The sequence below is a fragment of the Echeneis naucrates genome, chromosome 23 (assembly GCF_900963305.1).
Source record: "Echeneis naucrates chromosome 23, fEcheNa1.1, whole genome shotgun sequence".
Classification (NCBI taxonomy): domain Eukaryota; kingdom Metazoa; phylum Chordata; class Actinopteri; order Carangiformes; family Echeneidae; genus Echeneis; species Echeneis naucrates.
This window is the reverse complement of record NC_042533.1, coordinates 14,311,954-14,330,927: the sequence shown is the minus strand read 5'-3', so window position 1 is coordinate 14,330,927 and position 18,974 is coordinate 14,311,954. Positions and strand designations below refer to the sequence as shown.

Here is an 18,974-nt window from a genome sequence, read left to right as displayed (position 1 = left end):
GGACCACAGGCCTGTAAGGCGCTTTTAAAGGTGGAAGACGTCTCCTTATGTGCGTGACACCTATAAGAGCTTAAACTCCTGCTCACAGTACTACTACAGTGCCTTTGTATGCATGAGCACCATTTTTTTTTTCCATCCTAAAGAAATCTAAATACTGAATGCCATTATTTACAATGAATATATATTTTATTTCAATAGTTCTTCATAAATACTAAACAGGAAAGGCGACTTTAAAAACAATCTGTCAACATGATAATTTATTCACATGATGAAAATATAAGAATACAACATATGAATATATATTGTACCTAAGATTTCTACAAACTCGCTATGTACAGTATAAAGTATAATAAACAGTATAATAGTTTTTTTATATTACAGCAAATATTGTCGTGGGTAACTTCGATCGTCAGATTAATAAATCTATTTTATCATTCATTACATCAGTGTATTATACAACATGAGTTATAAAAAAATTCCCTCTGCTACTTGTTGGAGTTTTTGATGTTTTCTTCCAAAAAGTGGCTTCTGCTCATCCACACATTATAACTTGGTTTCTGGATGTGGAGCCTGTCAGAGAAGGAGAAGCTATTTTAACCAGTTTCAAATTTGAAACACAATTGACTACATGTTGTCAAAATTAAAATGCGAGTGTGGAACTAAACTCATTTGCTGCTTATCATTTGTATAAACATGACATGTATGGGATGTGCCTAAAGGCACAGAGATGCAAATCAAATCAGGTACATACATTTCTATCTCTGCTCCTTAGATTGCCTCCAGGGTGGTGGACTGTGACTGATGTTAAAATCTGTGGAGTAAAATGAAAGTAAGATAAAAAGAAGTAAGAAGGTAGCATCCTCCTGGTGTTATGCTAGTTTACAGCATAACACAACTCAGTAAAAATTGTGAGCCCCATCTGTTTCACCTTTCCACTCCCCGATTTCTTTTCTGATGTGTCTGGATGTTTCTCGAGGATGTGCAGCATGGCATCGTGAAGCGTCACAAAGAACATTGAAGGCTGAACTTCGTCATCAAAGAAGCAACAATGATGCAGTTTCTCCAGGATGTAAGCTGCAGGCGAGGAGAGAGGAGAAAGTCTGTCAGAGGTCCACTGAGAAGGATTTGGAGACGCATCTACCATGACGATGTCATTTATCTGCACCTAAGTAGGCTTCTATTGTAACGCTAACCAGCCCCATCTGATTTTCAGCTTTTCTTTTACTATTATAACAGTTTCTGTTCTATCAATTTGATGCAATTCACCCATCAGATAGTCATTTCCATAACCATGAAAGCAATTCTTAGTTCATGCATTTCTCACAAAGCCACCAAAGCAATCAGTACTTTGTTCGCGTGTCAAAACATTCAATGTCTGTCAATCACTTCAACTTTGTCACCAATGAAAAAACTAAAAACAAAAAATGCTGTCATCAGACCTTAAGAACTCAACATCAAATGACTTTCCATTTGAATAAAATCCTAACTTAAGAAACGGAGACACATGATCAGACAAAATGTGAATGATATACTGTAACTATGGGTCTGACGTGAGTCAGTTTACAGTGGCTCCACAACACAAACCTTCAAACTATCCTGTATTACTCTAGAACCATTTGCAAATAAACATGTGGATTATACTACACTCACCCTCACTCTGTGTACCGTGATCCTCTACAGTCAAATGTCGTGGAGAATGACATGAGCCGGCCACTGCACAGGTAGTTTTTATGGATGTGTACTAATCCTCGTATTGTACACTGTGACACACACTGGTTCACACAACGCTAAAATAAATAAATGTTGAAATATTTTGGAATTTAGTGTGAGCATTTGAGCCCCTTCTGGCACATTCGTTTGTGGTATTTTCTTAGTACAACACTGCATAGACATGCAAATACAAACCTGTAGGTACGGCCGGAAGCAGTGCTTTAGATTTAAAGGAAAGTGTAGCCAGGAAAGAAGTGTTGGCTAAACTGACTTATTGCCTCTGATCATATTTCCATCAGTAGTCAGCAGTGCTTTGTCATTAAGCTGTAGTTTCTGGTACAAATAGGTTCAAATGGAATGGGCATGAACCTGGTTCATGACCATCCGTATCTGGGGGCTCTGGGCGACACCTCCTGTTCTTTTGAGCTGCTCCGGTGGGAACTAAATTCCTAAGTCTGGAGTTTGGACTTGTTTTTGCACTTGGAATTGTTTTCACTTACGATCACAATCGACAATGTAGACCTCCACCTCGACCCGAATCAGCTCTTTCAGCGCCTGCGACCAAAGTTTTGCATAAATAAAGGGAAGCAGCCTCAAGGGGGTAGCAGGTAATTTTGATACTGTGATTGAACAACTCAACTGTTTTCAGTCCCTTCAGAGCAGAGATGTCTAGGAAGGAGACAGCAGCAAAGTCCAGGATCAGGCTGTGAAGGTCCACTCTCGGAACAACTATGTTGGCTGGAAGCTCGGCGTTCCAGTCAATGCGGGCAGGAAGGTCCTTGAAGTCGGTCGGCAGGTCCAGCTCCTCCACGTTGCTGTCATCCTCTGATTCTCTGATTGGCCCACAAGAGGTATTTAAAAAGCCTTTCTGTAATGTGAGATATTAAATAAATATTAAAATTTTGAGGAGTCACCTCCTGAATTAACTTGAGACAGAAATCAGTGCAGTGTAGGCTGCAGTTAAGATGAATTGGATATTCATCCACCCAATTTTATGCACGTTATGAAACATTGTGTCAAGGTTTTTATGCTGAGTGTAGATGGAAAAGTTTGTGATTAAGTAAAAACACATTGCACCAGGGAAACAGTTAAAGAAACTGTAAGTTATGCAATTGCTACATAACCTGTTCACTTATCAGTCTTGCCAAGAGCTTCAGGCATTGTTGTGTTTACAATACAAGACATAAAAATACTCACTCTCAGAGGAGTTACAGATTTTCCGTTTTTTTGGGGAGCACAGAGTTGGATGGTTAGCATGACATTAACATTCAGTTGAGGAAAAGAGGTGACACGTATAAAAGCAAATAAAAGTGTTTCTTTCCAAAGAATGAGGTTTGATGATGAATTTCCTCTAAGACTAGTATTTTAGCAGCTGTTATTTATATTGGCCATGCAGTAGACACAACCCTATAAATTGGTGTTCTAAATGTCCACAGATTTGAAAAAAAAAAAAGAATCATAATTGTTTCGTTGAGCTACATGAATTTCGTGTTATTATTCTCTGGGCTGCAGGTGCACGTGTCTACACTGTCTTCATTTGTCTACAACCTCACTGATCCAAGTGTGGGAGCAACAGCTTTTGGAATGCACCAGGAACTGCAGCACTCTAACAGTACTCATTGACTTCTATGTTTGTACTTTGAACAGCTGATAGCATGCAGATTATGTTTATAGAGAGGTGCTTCACCTTTCATATTTCAAAAGGCACAATCAGACTTGTAAATCTTGTTGCCTGTTGTAAATCTTAAGTTACAAGTTGTAAACATGCTATAAACAAAACATACCAATTCCTCACCATTTCAACACATCTATGCGATTGCTTGCATCTGATTGACGGTTAACGTGCAGAATCAACTGGTTTCAATCATGGTATGCTTCTGATAGTTACGTGATGATAGTATGATAGTTATGTTTTTGATCACAGTAAACAAAGAAAAGGTCATGACTTACTGAGGTCCACTGCAGGTCACCTTTCTTAAGAAGTTTCCGAATTGTCCTAAGTGCTTTATTTCTCTTCCTCAATATTCTCAGTGGGTTAAATCCAACCTGAGCGACATAAATCACATAAATACAAATAATGTAATATTTGCAGAAAGAACCCATAAAGCTGCTTTGGTTATTTTCAGAAGACTTTTATAGCATTTGCCATGTTGGATAACATTAAGTATTTGACAATAATAATAATACTTGACAGCCCAGCATGACTTACAGCTTCAACCAGTTTGCTCCTAAAGAACTCAATGTTGGCAAAGAAGATTGGTGATGGTATCCTGAAGATCTTCACTCCCTCTGGCTCATATATCTGGGGAGAGTCATTTCTGTTAGTCCCGAAACCGCTTCCGCTTCCCATAAGACCTATAAAAACACAGCTTTTCTGCATGGCAGCTGAGATAAATCTTAACAACACTTTCAGTCATTTTTACAATTGTTCTCCTTGATGAATTTAATGGCCAAATGAAACAAACACTGATACTATCAGGAGTAAATGGAGACCCTCAGTTTCCTTTGATTAACAGTAAAACACAACTAAATACTCTTGAAAGGAATAGTTTGAAATTTTGAGCAAAAAGTTAATTTGCTGAGAGGAACAGAGTTTAGATGAGAAGGCTGATAGCACTCCTTCATAGGCTGGAGCATAGTACATCATAACAGCTGAGTTTCTATGTGAAAGCGGGTGGATTACAAGTGTAACAAAAAAAAAAAAAAAAAGACAAATAGCAGGGCTTTTACAGGGTAATACACTTTTGGTTGCTCTAAAATTAAAGAATCAATAACGTGCTAAAGAGTTGTTCTCCTTTTTTTCAAGTGCTACGCTAAATCAAACTAAGCTGTATGTCCTCTTAAGCAAGCCCTCGTCTCAAAATGTCAAACTATTCCTTTCATGCATTTTGCACAATACAGTGCAACATACTTTTAAATAGTCCTTTCTGTCTCTGTAGATATCTGTTCCCTTGATGTTGGCCAGGACACTGCAGCGCGGACTGAAAGACAGAAAAAACTTCACTTTACAATTTTTTTGATATTTCTTTATAAATCAGTGTGAAAAGAATTCATATTTTCAAAAGAATAGCGTGACAAGAATTAGTATAGCTTATTCTGTGAGCAACATGAATTTCTGTGGCAGATTTTCACATGAATTTGTCCAGAGGCCTACAGTTGTGCTGCAAGCAGCAGGAAGTAGCTCAAACGTTGCATTTCTAAAAAGACATTTGCTCACTGTCGAAGCTTCAAAGATATTTACAGGCTATGACCAGGAAAAAAAAACCCAAAACAAACCAAAACTACCAACAACAAAAAAACTGCACAGGGATAGATACTGACAATTGAACCCTGAGGACAATGCTGAGCAGCTCCACACCAAGACCAACGGCCAGTCCAAGATCCAGCCCCAGTAATATGGATGCAATACAGGTTCCTAACCATACAACCTGGACGCGGGCAAAAGTGAGGGAAAAAAAGTAGAGGTTATTAATGGGACAAAAAAAAGAGATTTCAGACATTTAAGGCAATACTTAGTCTGAGCATTAACCCACACAGTCTGGTTTATCCCTCCTCCACAGGTATGGAACATCTCGGACCTGCATCAACATGCCCTTCAAGTTCACAATGACCACAGCACCCAGCACAGACTGTTAAATGAATCGGTCAGAGGTCAGATTTCAGTCAGTCCAGGTTTCAAAAACATCATCATTTGTATGTTAGTTGAGAGTAAGGGAGTTTGGAGATTTACCTTTGGCAGAGGTTCCAGTAGGTATCCAATGGCCAGGGTGACAATCATCACCATGACAGCTGATATCAAACCAGCTATCTGAAAAGAGCATAACAATATGTTAGTCTGAAAAGAGTTAAAGTATTGAACAAATACTGGTATTGCTTTTTTAAATCATAAGTAAGGTTTAAGTCTGAAAACTAGGCTCAAACTCAAGCCAGCTCTTTCTTCTGATTTATTGTTGATGTGCTGGAGTTAGACAGGTCAGACAAGTTGGTTTACCTGAGTCTTGCCCCCCGTGCTTTCCTGCACTGCACTTCTGGAGAGAGCTGTACTTGCAGCGAAAGATTTGAAGGAAGCTCCGAAGATATTGCTTACTCCAAACGCGATCAACTCCTGCAGCCAAGTCAGAGAGAGCACTCATCTTTTTATCAGTATTACCCGATGCCTCTATGTTAATGTTGATGATTTAGTGCTGGTACATACCTGATTTCCATCTATGGTGTAATCGTATTTCACAGAATAGACTTTTGCTACAGAGAAGGCCACAGCAAAGCCCACGATAGCCATAGGAAAGGCATCCAACGCGGTCTGCTGGAATATTTGCAGGTTTGGGGCCACAGGAGGCTCATAGCTGAAATTGTACAAGACTGTGCTGTAAACTTCAGATACAGTTCTTCATTGTGTTTCTGTATCGAAAACCCAGTGATCCTGCCGTGCAGAATCACGTTTGTGTTGACATTGCTCATTCATGCACTCAGATGACACTCATAACTATTCGTGCTCGTGTACCTTTAGGTTTACAAATACACGGATGTGTCGTTGTCAAGGTTGTTATCTCTAAGAATGGCCTGGTTTCTGGATTACTATGCTCTGACAGATGGCGAAGAAAAGCAAACAAACAAAGAAATCACTATTTTAACTTCGATTCCAGGAAGGGAACTTTTCTTCAAGGGGTGTTTGCAGCGTTTTATGTAAACGAGAAATTTGAAACTAAGAATGAATGTATTAAAATCTGCATTCTTGCCATAATTATCTTTGCTAATATGGAAACTTCAATTAACTCAAAATATGTACTTAATATAGTTTAATAATGGTTGTTATCGCTGAAAAATATTTCTGTGGTAAGAAAGAGTGAGTCTGGGTGCCCTGATCACCTGGAAAAACTCATACCACCATCCTATCTCTGTCTGACTTTCCTGTCTCTCACTAAGACAGTCCAATTAAATGTAGTCATCACTGTCCCAGGAACAACTAGTCAAAAGAAACATACCCCTTTGTTTTTATTTTTTTATTTTATTTCGGATTGGAGAGGACATGCCCTTTAAGATAACCAGAGGATGTTTCCTATGTACAGTGTGACAATAAGAACAACCAAAAACAAATGAGACTGCAAATGAGGTGATATTCACTGGTGGCACTGGAGTGACATGACATAATACTTCTTGGCTTCAACTAAAGCGAAAAAATCTCTTACCCTTTCGGAATATGACCAATAACCTCGATGCCATACGTCGTCTTGAAGTCAAATGCATATGAAACTCCACATGCAATTACAGTCTGCAGAAGGATTCATACAAGTCACTAAATGACAGCTGAAAATACAGCTCATCATCATTACTGATGCGTTAGTTAATGCTATGAAAAAAGCCCCAATAATGGCGTTGCTTAGCATAGCTTACCATGATAACCTCTATTGGGATGGGTACCGGCAGCTTGGACTTGTATCTGTCATTTAGCTCTTTTACGATGAACACCACCACCATGATGACTAAGGAGATAACCACATCACAGACATTGGTGGAGGTAATCTTGTTAAAGATGATCTCCAGGGTCTGAGGACATTAAAACATTGTCAAACAGATGCCCACAAAACAGCTGGAAAGCTTAAACCTGCTCTGTACTCACATATATGATAGAGAGTGGGCCGCTGATGCCTGGAACTTGCAGCCCCAACACAAACTTTAGCTGCGACACCACGATGTGGACAGCGGCGGCTGTGGTGAAGCCCGACACCAGAGTGTCTGACAAATACATGACAACAAAGCCCACCTGAAGGACACCCATCACCAACTAGAAGAGACAAATGAGACGTCACCTGCCAGATGATTCACCCACATTACATGTTAAGTCTTCGGGTTGAGCCAAGCTAACCACCTCAGGCCCTCAGCGAAAACAGTCTATTTGGTCTGGTGGGCTAGAGAGCCAGAGAGAAGGCTGACAGAAGAGATGTAAACCACACGGAGAGGGTTTTTGGTTCCTAAGACAACAAATGTTTTTTTATATGGGCATCAATACTTAAGATAAAGCACTGGAGTTATGTGAACTCTGGGACCTGTCAAAGTTTTAAAGCTTTTACGTTAAGTTTTTAATTGCCCCCATTCAATTTTATTGTGTAACCCTGTCATTGCACCAAAAGTGAAGTGGTTAATTGCGCTTCGTGAGGAACTTTACCTGCATAATGCCAACGAGAAACGTCACAGATGAAGCTATCAGCACTCTCTGATCGTCTATGGACAGGCCTTCCAACCCTGTGATGTTGACGTGTGCCCCCTCATCTGGGACCAGCTTGGTGACCACTGAGCCGATCATCAGACACAAGACTGGAAACGGACCCACGGAGATGTGCCTTGAGGTGCCGAGGAAGAAGTACATGATGACAGGGAAGAAGGCAGAGAAGAGCCCGTACCAGGCTGGCAAAGAGGCCAGCAGGCAGTAAGCCAGACCTGAAACACAAAAACAGGAACACACATATATAATACACATACACGTGTGCAAAAATAATAAGAATAATTCCCATAACATTACTTCAGATTCTGTATATTAAGCTATATTGTGATGATGGTTCACATATCAATGCAAGGATAATACTTGAATAGTTTAAATGAATAGAAAACCCAGAGAATCAAGTGTTTTTATCTTACCACATACCTTTTTCCAAATCAACAATCCTCAGTGGGACAAAAAAATCAGTAGCCTTCCACGTGCCTGCACGTTACATTGTGTTTGTGTTGCGCAAAGAGGTTGTTTGAATCGACCATATAATTTCTTGTTTTCTGTAGAATCACATTTTCTAAATACGAATAAAACACCTGTTCTGAATCACTGCCTCTAAAAATGCAGAGCTGTAGGATGAAATAATATCCTGTAGAGGATTCATGTTGTATCCCAACTGTATCACACCGCAAGAGCTCCCCAGTTTTGAACCCTATTTTATGTAACAGTTCATGGGAGGACAGTGTAACCTCTGCATGTTTGTTGTATGATAGAAGGTAGGACTAAACACTGTCGACTGAAACATGGATATTTTGGTCACGGACATTTTCTGGATAACATTTTTGAAATAAAGTTTTCATGCTTCTTGAAATTTTGTTCATAAAATACAACATGGAATATTATAAGTAAAAAAAAAAAAAAAAAAAAAAAATATATATATATATATATATATATATGTGTGAGTACAACACATTTTTTTGTTGCTGTGGATATTTACCTTGCAGTACAGCAACTAATCCAGTGCTGACACCAGACACAATGTCACTGAGCAGCCACTCTTTGATTTGATAGATCTTCAGCCAGCCAATGACCGGTAGAAGAGAGAGAGCGATGCTCTTAGCTCGCTCGGCATCACATCTACAACAATGAATGGACAAGTGGCAGATTGGTCACTCAGAACATCTGGGGCTCCTGAATACACCAACCTACATTTCCAAATAAAGCCAACTGAAGATGAGATGGTAGCTCTTTTTAGGCTCATAGGGTTGATGTCTGTTGTTTCAATGTTTCTTTGCAACACGACAAGTCACAAGTCATACATTGCAGCATATTATACTATTCAAAGTTTACAAGGTTTGCAAATGTAATGATATAATCACAATTTAGAAGGATAACTTAAAACAATACTGCCCTTTTATGCATTTTACTGCTGATAATTAATAAATTATCCGTATGTGCATAAATTCATGATATTTCATGTTTTGTAAATGCTGTCTTTCACTTAAGTTTCACTAATAAGATGTGAATAGTTCTTCATCCATAAACCATTGTAATATCAAATATATAAATCTGTTTAAAGAAAAAACTCCAAGATGTTCCAGTGGTCTCCTCCATTTCTTCTAAAAAGTATGAATTCTCCCATTGATGTAATGTCCCAATTTTTATAGAATCCCATATGAGGGATTCAGGGATATCAGAGATTTCCACATCAGAACGGCGGCAGGGGGTCATCTTCTACCCACTTCACCATAATTGCTTTCCTTGTCAGCATTAAGAGCGATCGAATTGCTTCCTTATGTTGTTTCAGAAAATTGGGGCCAACTTCCAAGCAAATATAAAAGTGGATTTGCTGACACCTGTTGTCATACTAATGTTTGCGCATATTGTCCTCCAGAATACCTGAATTGTATTGCATTCCCACAGGCAATGCAACCTAGTGCCAGCACGACATGACATGACATTACATTTGGGACAGTTTGGCCTGGGAACAATTTAATGAAAGTTTCTGATATTCTGATGGTATCATCAGGTCAAAAAACCCAGAGTCAAAGAAAAGCCAAAACAGTCCAATCATCACCTCATTCACCACCTTGACTTTTGAACCTGATGAAATGACCAAAAACATTGTACATAAAATAAAATAAAATAATGAAGGATCAACAGATGGTGATTTTGTTTTTAAACATACAAATAAGTTCTATTGAGTAAAAATAAGGCCTATATTTTTAAATTAATTTGCGATAAACATTGAAGCAACAACCGAAAGCTGACCTTCACAAAAGAGCATCATTGTAGGAATATCTAATTGTAAAGACTCAGCCCACTACTGTAGTCACAGCAGTTTTAGTGGAGCTCAGGTCAGTGGTTCTCAAAGTGGATTCCACAAAACAAAATAAAAATCATTCGTTTTCAGTTCCGTCCATAAGTAAGTCAGTACTATTTTAGTCATAGGTTTAAATTATCCTGTAATAAGCAGAAATCTGATCAGCTGGAGGTCCATTGATGGAAAAATGTTTAACAACAGATAAGGAGAGACTAACCTAATATGAAAACTAATTAGAAAGACAAAACAAAACAAAACAAAGAAACAACAAACGATTATAAACAAAGGTATTGCATGCTCCTTACTTGAAATACTGCTTGACATGGTCCAGAATGGTTTTGCGTTCCCTGTAGACCTTTTCATGTTCCTCAGCGAAGGAGTCCTCTGAGTACAGTGGCCTGGCCACCACATACTGCTTAGACCCTGGTCGCATCATTTTGCCTCTGGTGCCTGGAGGACCGGTGCTTCTTCTCTATGTGACTCTGAGATCCATTAATCACATTAAGTTAGGGAGAGGATCCTGTCCTGCCTTTGAACATTTCTAATCAAAGAACAGTAAGAGCAAACACCAGAGGTCCAGACACCTGACATACAGGCAACAAACATGAGCCAGGTCCAGACCAGAACTGTATTGGGGGCAAGAATTGTCAGGTTTAATTTGAGCTGTGGGCACAGATTAACACCAGGGAGACGTGTTTTGAATTTTGACACTGAAATGTCTCAGCCCCCTGACTTTCTCTGGATCAGCATTCATTTTTAAGATATGAATCACTCGAGGAAATATTCACTTCCTGCAACCCCTCTGGAGGACCGGCTGCTTATGAAGAGTCCCCTGATTTTCAAAGCTCTTACAATCTTAAAAAAGATTTTTCTTTCCCATAACCTTCATATCCACACAAAAGGGTTCTCCTACGTACCTGACTGTGGTAATCTGTCCCAAATCCAAAGCGTCAAGCCGCTCTTCCAGCTCCTCCAGCGTCTGTTGATCAACTGGGACCTCGGACAGTTCTGCCATCAATAAATGCCACCTCTGCTGCTTATCATGATAACTTTAATTATTAACAGCAATTATGATGAAGTCCCTGTTTCACGAAACCGCTGGACGCCTGGCTTATCCTTGACCATTGTTCTCACTGATATCTCCAACCTGCAACTTTCAGTGGAGGCTTTCCGCCCCCAAAGAGCATTTGAAAGATATTGTTCCGGTGGGCAGGAAAGGGAGGATGTGAACAGGACAGACAGGACAGGTCAGCATTATGAAGTGGAAATCAAGTAACTTTTCAGGAGGGGAAACAGCAGTAGCTGTGGTGCTCTACAAGGCACTTCAAGAGTAAAAATAGTTCTGTGAGCAGCAGGAACTGAGACTGTTTGTTGGAAAACTGCTCAGTGCAAGTTACATATCCAAAATGTATTATCCAGTGTGTGACATCACACCTTGGTGCTCTGGCGTGAAAGTTAAACACACTGCGACTTAAGATTAAGAGTTATCATAAAATATAACCGACATTTAATAATGTTCTTCTTCCCACAGAGCACAACCCCAACAGGAACTAAATTGAATTTGAAGCAAAAAACACCAAGCTGATAAGAACTGTTGTCTGAGGTGGTCCGTGTGTGTGTGGAGGTAGGGGGGCGGGGGTTAGTGGGCTCACATGTTTCACTGGATTGAGTTGGAATGCAAACATTACAGGAAAGTGTGTGAACAACCTTATTCAAGTGTCTGCTCAGAATTAAGTGGAGGGGATGCCCGTGGTATTATTTGAGGACTGTGCACAGTTCAGGCCAGGATCATGGGAAAAGAATGCTTGCATGCTTGCGTGCGTAAATACTGACGCATTATACAAATATACAGTAATACACTATACTGTATAAAAGTAAATTCCGTCATATATATTGACCTGCGTAATCAACAATGAATCTACAATTTTAAACATACTTCCTAGTGGATTTCTAACTAAAATAGTGGTTAGCTGTAACAACAGTGTCCTACTAATTTCATTTCTCACCTCATATAAATGACTGTAATAAATCAATGTGATCTGATTGTGTGGCTGTGATTGTATGTTTGGAACAATCTTTGTTCTGTCATGCCATGTTGACTGATAAGCTACAGGACAGTGAACGATGTCTTAGAAACACTGGAACAATGATCTGTTGGCAATTATTGAAAGATCAAAGACTTTCCATTTGAGAATTTATTTCCTTTAATAAAACCACCCTGATGGAGAGATGGTTCGTTTCTGGATTTGTGTGTGTGTGTGTGTGTGTATGTGTGTCTGTGTGTGAGATGTTTGCACATACGTAGGAACAAATTTATACCTCACACTACGCTGTTTTTCCCACTGTATCCTGAGGAAATTACCTTAATCTACTAAGTAATAACACATTTTCAACCCCGCTCCCAATCAGTGACTGTCCAATCATAGCTTGGTGTCTGTAAACAAATATGTCAAACTTTTGATTGTCATTGGCCGTAAATATGTGGTGGTAAACTCTAAAGCAAAAGCCGGAGGAAAAATGACTACATGGCATGTGACAGATTGAGCACAATGGCTCTCCGACCACAGTTGTAGTTTAGCATGACTAAAAGAGATGAGAGTTAGCGCAGTCATAAACCATAACATTAATTATTGTTTTAAAGAAACCCGCTCACAACTATAATATTCCCTCATAAAATTTTACTTTCCTATAATCATTATTATTTACTGTAAATTCTTGATAAATTGTACGTTGACTCATTCTGACTCATGAGTAATTGACTAAAATGTTACTAAACGTTTTACAGATTAAAAGAACATACTATCTTGCTTCCGTTTTATGTCAAGACAGGATTGACAGCCAACAGTTGTAAAATGTGAAATGCGTTGTAACTCAGTATATAAATGCATTAGACTTGATGTTAATTCATTAATGATTCACACATAGTTCACATACATGTGATCAATGTGAAATCACTTTGTACATTAAAAACTGTTCAATATTCCCAATGAGGGAAGTCACTTTTAATAAACAGATAGGCATTCATCCATTCATTATCTGCAAGCACTACTCATCCACAGGTCACAGGGGGGCTACAGCCAGTTGAAACTGACGTTGAATGAATGTGGGCTTCACGCTGAGGTCACATTTTGATTGCAAAGCTGACGTATAGAGACACACAACCAGTCACACTCATACCCTAGAAGAACCTGGAGAAAATCCAATCAGGCACAGGAAGGACATACAAACCCGCACAAAGATTTGGGGATTAAACCAAGCAACAGTGCTAAACCACTGCTCACTGCACTGTTTATCATTTCAAACTTGTGGATCATCGAGTAGATTCTCTCTGTGCCTGTTTGCACTATCACTTCCTTATCAGATAGGAGAGACTGCACTTTTCAAGAAAATTAAAGCAGCGTCAGCAAGTAAATGTGTGGTCAGCCAAATTTACAAACACATTGGTTACAATTTGCATGGATGAAGAGATGACAGTAACATCATTAATGCTTGGCTTGTTTCTTTTTCTGAAAAATCTGCAAATTCCAATGAACAAGAACAATAACAAGTCTTAACTTGAGGAACAAAGTGTCCAGGACTGTCCTGCTGGTGAACAGGATGAGGTGTAACAGACGATCGGAATGTAAAGTCAAGGAAAAGCAGGTTGGAGTGATCTGTGTAATGTTGCAACAGTGTCAAAAATCTTGACTGTCCTATTTTAACCTTGTCTTCAGGAAATTACATTTATGCTCATCTAAAGCACAACAGCAACAACATGACCAGCGAAAATACATTGTTAATTTACAATGACCTCAAAAGTATTTAAACCACTGCCTTCCCAAGCTATTTCCAGCCAGTTAAGTTTGTCACAGTTCAACTCAAGACATTTCATAATTCCTCTGAGCACATTTGGACTAACAAGGTCAGTCCACTTTTATAAAATAAAGATTAAAAAAAGAAAAACATGTCTCTTTGTCCCCTTCATTGCCTGGTGTAGATCTGTCGGCAATGATTCATGGTCAATTTTTCCATTAAAAAGTGAATCGATGCCATTGTACTGTACAAGTTTGAAATGTTTACGGTGAACGTATCTGTAAAATGTTCACCAACAACATATGAGGACTATTGGGGGGAGAAATATATTGTTGAACACATCACATGTATTTTGATTTATCCAAACCAAACCACGTTTCCCTGCTGATGGGGCAATGGATGGGAGTCTCGTCTCTGGTTTGACCTTTGTATACTTTATAAGCCCAGGATCCACCTTGACAACACCTGCCTTGACTGATAATGCCTCTGATCATAATCCAGCCACTGATCCATATCAACACAACACACATTTGCTGCTGTAAAATTAATACAATTAGTCAAATGATTGTGTTTCCACACAACTGAGGTAAACACACACCATCAATCTGAAAAGACGCCATATTCAAAGGAAACACAAATGCTTAAATCTGCAGGGCTTAAATGTGCATATGGAGTTGAGTTTGCTTGTCATAGAAAGTATGGCAATAATTGCGTCAACACTTGTATCAGTATTATTATAAATTATGGGAGATGTGGAGGGCAATGCAATTCAAAAACACCAAACCAACTGACTGAAAATATCAGCAATGCAATTTAATCTAATCTAGTGACCAATGTAAGTATCAGGTAGGGTCGTATAACATTGTCAAAATGAAGATAGCTGGTGATAGCGAAGTTTATCAGTTTTGATTTGTTACTTCAGACCTGATCACTTTGAAAGTCCCATTTGAAGTCCTATTCAATGGCACCAAAACACAATTTTAGCTCTTACAGGCCTGCAGTGTTAAAGTATCTATCTAGTTTCTATCTTTGTACATTCAGGTGGTATTTTGGCAAAAAAGTGATAGTGTTCATTCTACAAGTCGCATGTTGTTGATTAACAGCCAGGTGCCTTTTTATTCAGCACTCACATAGAACCTAGAACCACAGCATCATTTTGAGTCAGTATACATACAAAAGAATTCAATGAATGAACTACTACAGCTTCATGAGGCAATCATGGCTAAATGAAATGAGAACAGTTTTGACCTTTTTTCCAGAAGTTGTTGTAAGAGGAGCCTTTAGTTACGTATAACATTAGCAATGGCTTTGTTCTGTCCAAGTCTCCAACTAAGTCACGACAGCATGAAAGCAAATCAACAAACAATACCCATACACACAAGAAGCTAAATGGAATTTAGTCATTCAATGATTATTTGAATATATATTAGAAGACAATAATTAACATTTTCATATTGGCTGATTGAAAAGCCTGACTGGGGCGATGCACGACTACACTAAGATGGTTTTTATGGTCTGAAAACCTGAGTTGATCTTTTCATGGAATCAACCCTTTGAATAATACAATAATACACAAGAATATCTAAAGTCTGTGGCCTTTAATAAGAGTTAATGTTCCAGTGTTTACTGTATTTGCTTCGTAAGGAGGGTGGGAAGTCACTAACAAATTCAGGCTAGTCGTTCATTCATTCATATTCTACCCCTTCTGGGACGGGTGGGGGGTAATTGGGCAAGGGGTAGAGTGGCGGAATACACCCTGGACAGGTTGCCAGTCCATCACAGGATAGTTATGAGTAGATATTTGGAAAGTTGAGAGACAAGATGCGTATTACCTGCAGTTACTGGGATTTCTACAGGAAGCACATATATTAATTGCCCAGAATAAGAAAGTCAACAAAACAGCCGACAACAAACCTAAATACATGAAAGGCCTTTTTATGACACGGACTTTAAACCCATCATGGGCAATAAAAAGCAACAACCACCACTGACCATCATACTGCTTGTCAACAGAACTATTTCTTTATCTTGGATGTGAGGTTGTTCTTACAAAGACATTAAATGCAATTAAAGATGAATGAGAATGAGAATGAATTAGAATGAATGGGAAACAAAATGCACCAATTCAGCAGATTACATGAGAATACAGAGAAAGTGTGAATATTGAGCAGTTAAAATGTCACTTACTGAGTAAGTGTGTACCGAAGGACCAGATAGACCGCCGTGGTGAGCAATTAAGATGTTTGGTTCTGTGACCAAGTTTACCAACAGCACAGTGTTCCAGTGGTGTGGAAGTAGCAGTGAACTGTGAACTGTAGATTTCTACAGTTCGCAGGTTCGTACAAGCAGGGAGAAATCAATAATAACAAAAAAAACAAAAAAAAAAAACAAACACAACTGGTGAGTTTAAAAAATAAAAGCAAAGTGTAATGTTATCCCCACTGAGATTTACTCCAAAATCTCTTTGCCCAGTCAGTTGATTACATAATGACATAAGTTAGTAGTTAGTAGTGGAACTTCAGTTTACTCGGGTGCAATTTTTTAATCTTTAAAAAATGACTCTGTAATGACATTAGTCTCTGCAGGGATGTTGCTCAGAAATTATGGACATGCAAAACCATATTATCAGAAGAATTAAGTTACTGCAAAGGGTGAAAGGTAATGTAATAATGTTAAGTGAAAAAAAAAAAAACAAACCACCAGCTGCCAGTTGCCTGCTTCCCAGCTAATGTTGGAAAGGCCAAAATATTTTCCACACAATGCCGAATCAGCTGGTCATAAAAAACAAAAGGTAATAGAAGTGAGCTTTTGTCTCTCTCCACAAAACCATGGAGTGCATTTAGATTTGAAGTTAGACTTTTAATATTTAATAATATTTGATAATTCTATTTAATAGCTACAGGAGCCATATATATATATATATATATATATATATATATCCACGCCATTAAACAACCACCATGCTTCACTGATGACTTGGTATTGTTTTGATCTTTCATTCTCTTCTCCATACTCTCTCCTCCCATCATTCTGGTACGAGTTGATCTTTATCTGAACTGTCCAAAGGATGTTGTTCCAAAACTCCACAGGCTCTTTTAAATGTTTCTTGGCAAACTCTAATCCGGCCTTCATGTTTCTGAGGCTCACTGCTGGTGAGCCACCACCTTGTGGTGAACTCTCTTTATTCACTCTAGTGAAGTCTTAATTGTTGACTTTGACACAGATACTTCTACCTCCAGGAGAGTGTATTTGATCTGGACAACTGTTGTGAAGGGGATTTTCTTGACCAGGGAAAGAATTCTTCTGTCATCCACCACATTTGTTTTCCACAGTCTTCTGGGTCTTTTAGTGTTATTGAACTCACCGGGGTGTTCTTTCATTTTTAAGAATGTATCAATTAGTTGATTTTCCCACACCTAATGTTTGTGCTATCTCAAAAATACTACATTATTTCTACACCTTTCATCTGCTCCATGTAAATGAAATAAGGGAAGAATAACACAAATTGTCCATAGGCCTGAGTGTGAGTGGTTGTTCTGTGTCTCTGTGTGTTCCTGTGCAGGGTGTACCCCACCCCTCACCCAGAGTGAGCTGGGATTAGCTAATTAGCCAATCTCAAGAAATAACACACGCCTTGCCATAGAATAGTTGAACAGCCAAGTGTTCGATTACTTTTGGTCCCTTAAAAGGTGGAGAGCACATGTAAAATGTGTTGTAATTCACCTGAATTGGATGTAATACCCTTAAGTTAAAGTTGAAAGTCCACACTTAAAGCACATCTTGATTGTTTGTCCATTGTAGTGTAGTGGTATACAGAGCTGAAATGCTGAAAATTGTGTCAGTGTCCAAATATTTATGGCCCTAATACTCATATAAACGTCATTGCATTATCTTATGTCATATAAAAATAGACCTTCCAATAAGTCATTATTTATCAGAAGTACGTTTTATACATGCAATTGATGATGGGTATTTTTTTAAGTCATAAATGTATATGTTCATGTATTTCAGGGACATGATGATAATATGTCATTACAGACATGGAAATGTAATTCTTGACAAAGGGAAACATGTGTTATATGCCATTACTGTATGGGGTCTTTGCAGCAATAAGTGTGGTGCACTGAAGCTGCATCTGGCATTCAAAATATTGTTAAGGCTTTTGGTCTTTTGTTGGGAACAGTGTTATTCCTTCTACATAAAGGCAGAGGTGGCCTGATGGAACCCTCTATCACATACTTCTCTTTGGTGTTAATTTAGCGCCACCCAAGTGTGGACGTCCATACAACTATCCTGCACTCACTCAGCTGACTCATAACTAACTAACTAAATGAGTAAAGTAGCTTCAGTGTTCTAATATTCTAGAATGGAAGTGTTCCTTCTTCCAATCTCAAGAATTAATTGTGTTGCTGTTTAAAGATAAGAAAACAATTTTTACAATGAGCTTTGAAACGTGAATCATAGTGAGATTGATTTTATAGACTCGGACCTGTTGTCAAAATAATCAGTGATGTCCCAGTCATAAAATTCAATCATAAAATTCCAGTGCACGCTGTTGCCAAGGCCAAACTGTTTTTACATGCGTACACTGTTTTGATAACTTTTCCATTGTGTTCTGCACTTAACCTGACTCCAAAACTGAATCCCCTTTCTTACAATCTGAATCCTACCAATAAGGTTACGTTTGCTAACAGAAAAAGCACTACAAATACTTTAAAGCTCAAACACAGTGAGTTTGTCTCTCTGTGTTCTCCTTTATTTTTGGCTTTAAGAGTCTCTACTTTTATTGTTTTGACCTTGAAAATTGAGAAAATTTATACAGAAACATTTTGGCCGATCCTTCTTTTAGACTGGACCTATAATAGCTCCAGTCTAGACTCAGGTTAAAGTGAGGGTGAGCTCCTTGATCTTTTCCTCCCAAAAAGCTTACTTCATCGTAGTATT

General features: G+C 38.6%; 1 protein-coding gene across 2 annotated transcripts; it reads right to left on the bottom strand.

Moving 5' to 3' along the window:
* Positions 1 to 167: 167 nt before the first annotated feature.
* On the bottom strand, positions 168 to 11,270 carry LOC115036666 (chloride anion exchanger-like). 2 transcript variants are annotated; one of them, XM_029494939.1, is made up of 20 exons: positions 11,156 to 11,270; positions 10,544 to 10,720; positions 8,913 to 9,052; positions 7,874 to 8,145; positions 7,328 to 7,492; positions 7,102 to 7,254; positions 6,897 to 6,979; positions 5,906 to 6,053; positions 5,702 to 5,815; positions 5,441 to 5,518; positions 5,244 to 5,339; positions 5,032 to 5,138; positions 4,622 to 4,691; positions 3,920 to 4,012; positions 3,661 to 3,756; positions 2,351 to 2,578; positions 2,211 to 2,265; positions 929 to 1,074; positions 752 to 811; positions 168 to 570 (listed from the first exon to the last, which is right to left on the bottom strand). In XM_029494939.1, the coding sequence occupies exons 2-20, from the start codon at positions 10,672 to 10,674 to the stop codon at positions 544 to 546; spliced, it is 2,262 nt and encodes a 753-aa protein (XP_029350799.1). In that variant the 5' UTR covers positions 10,675 to 10,720; positions 11,156 to 11,270; the 3' UTR covers positions 168 to 543. The 2 variants fall into 2 exon arrangements, with proteins under 2 accessions (XP_029350799.1, XP_029350800.1); XM_029494940.1 differs by lacking the exons at positions 168 to 570; positions 752 to 811; positions 929 to 1,074; positions 2,211 to 2,265 and having other exon boundaries at positions 2,433 to 2,543.
* Positions 11,271 to 18,974: the final 7,704 nt, after the last annotated feature.

What these genes read in the sequence shown, in the direction of transcription:
- LOC115036666 (XM_029494939.1), bottom strand. Translation starts at nt 10,674, where the DNA reads ATGATGCGACCAGGGTCTAAGCAGTATGTGGTGGCCAGGCCACTGTAC. An exon ending in CATGTCAAGCAGTATTTCAA is followed by an intron (nt 9,053 to 10,543) that starts GTAAGGAGCATG and finishes TCATTGTTGTAG; the next exon opens with ATGTGATGCCGAGCGAGCTA. An exon ending in TACTGGAACCTCTGCCAAAG is followed by an intron (nt 5,340 to 5,440) that starts GTAAATCTCCAA and finishes TTCATTTAACAG; the next exon opens with TCTGTGCTGGGTGCTGTGGT.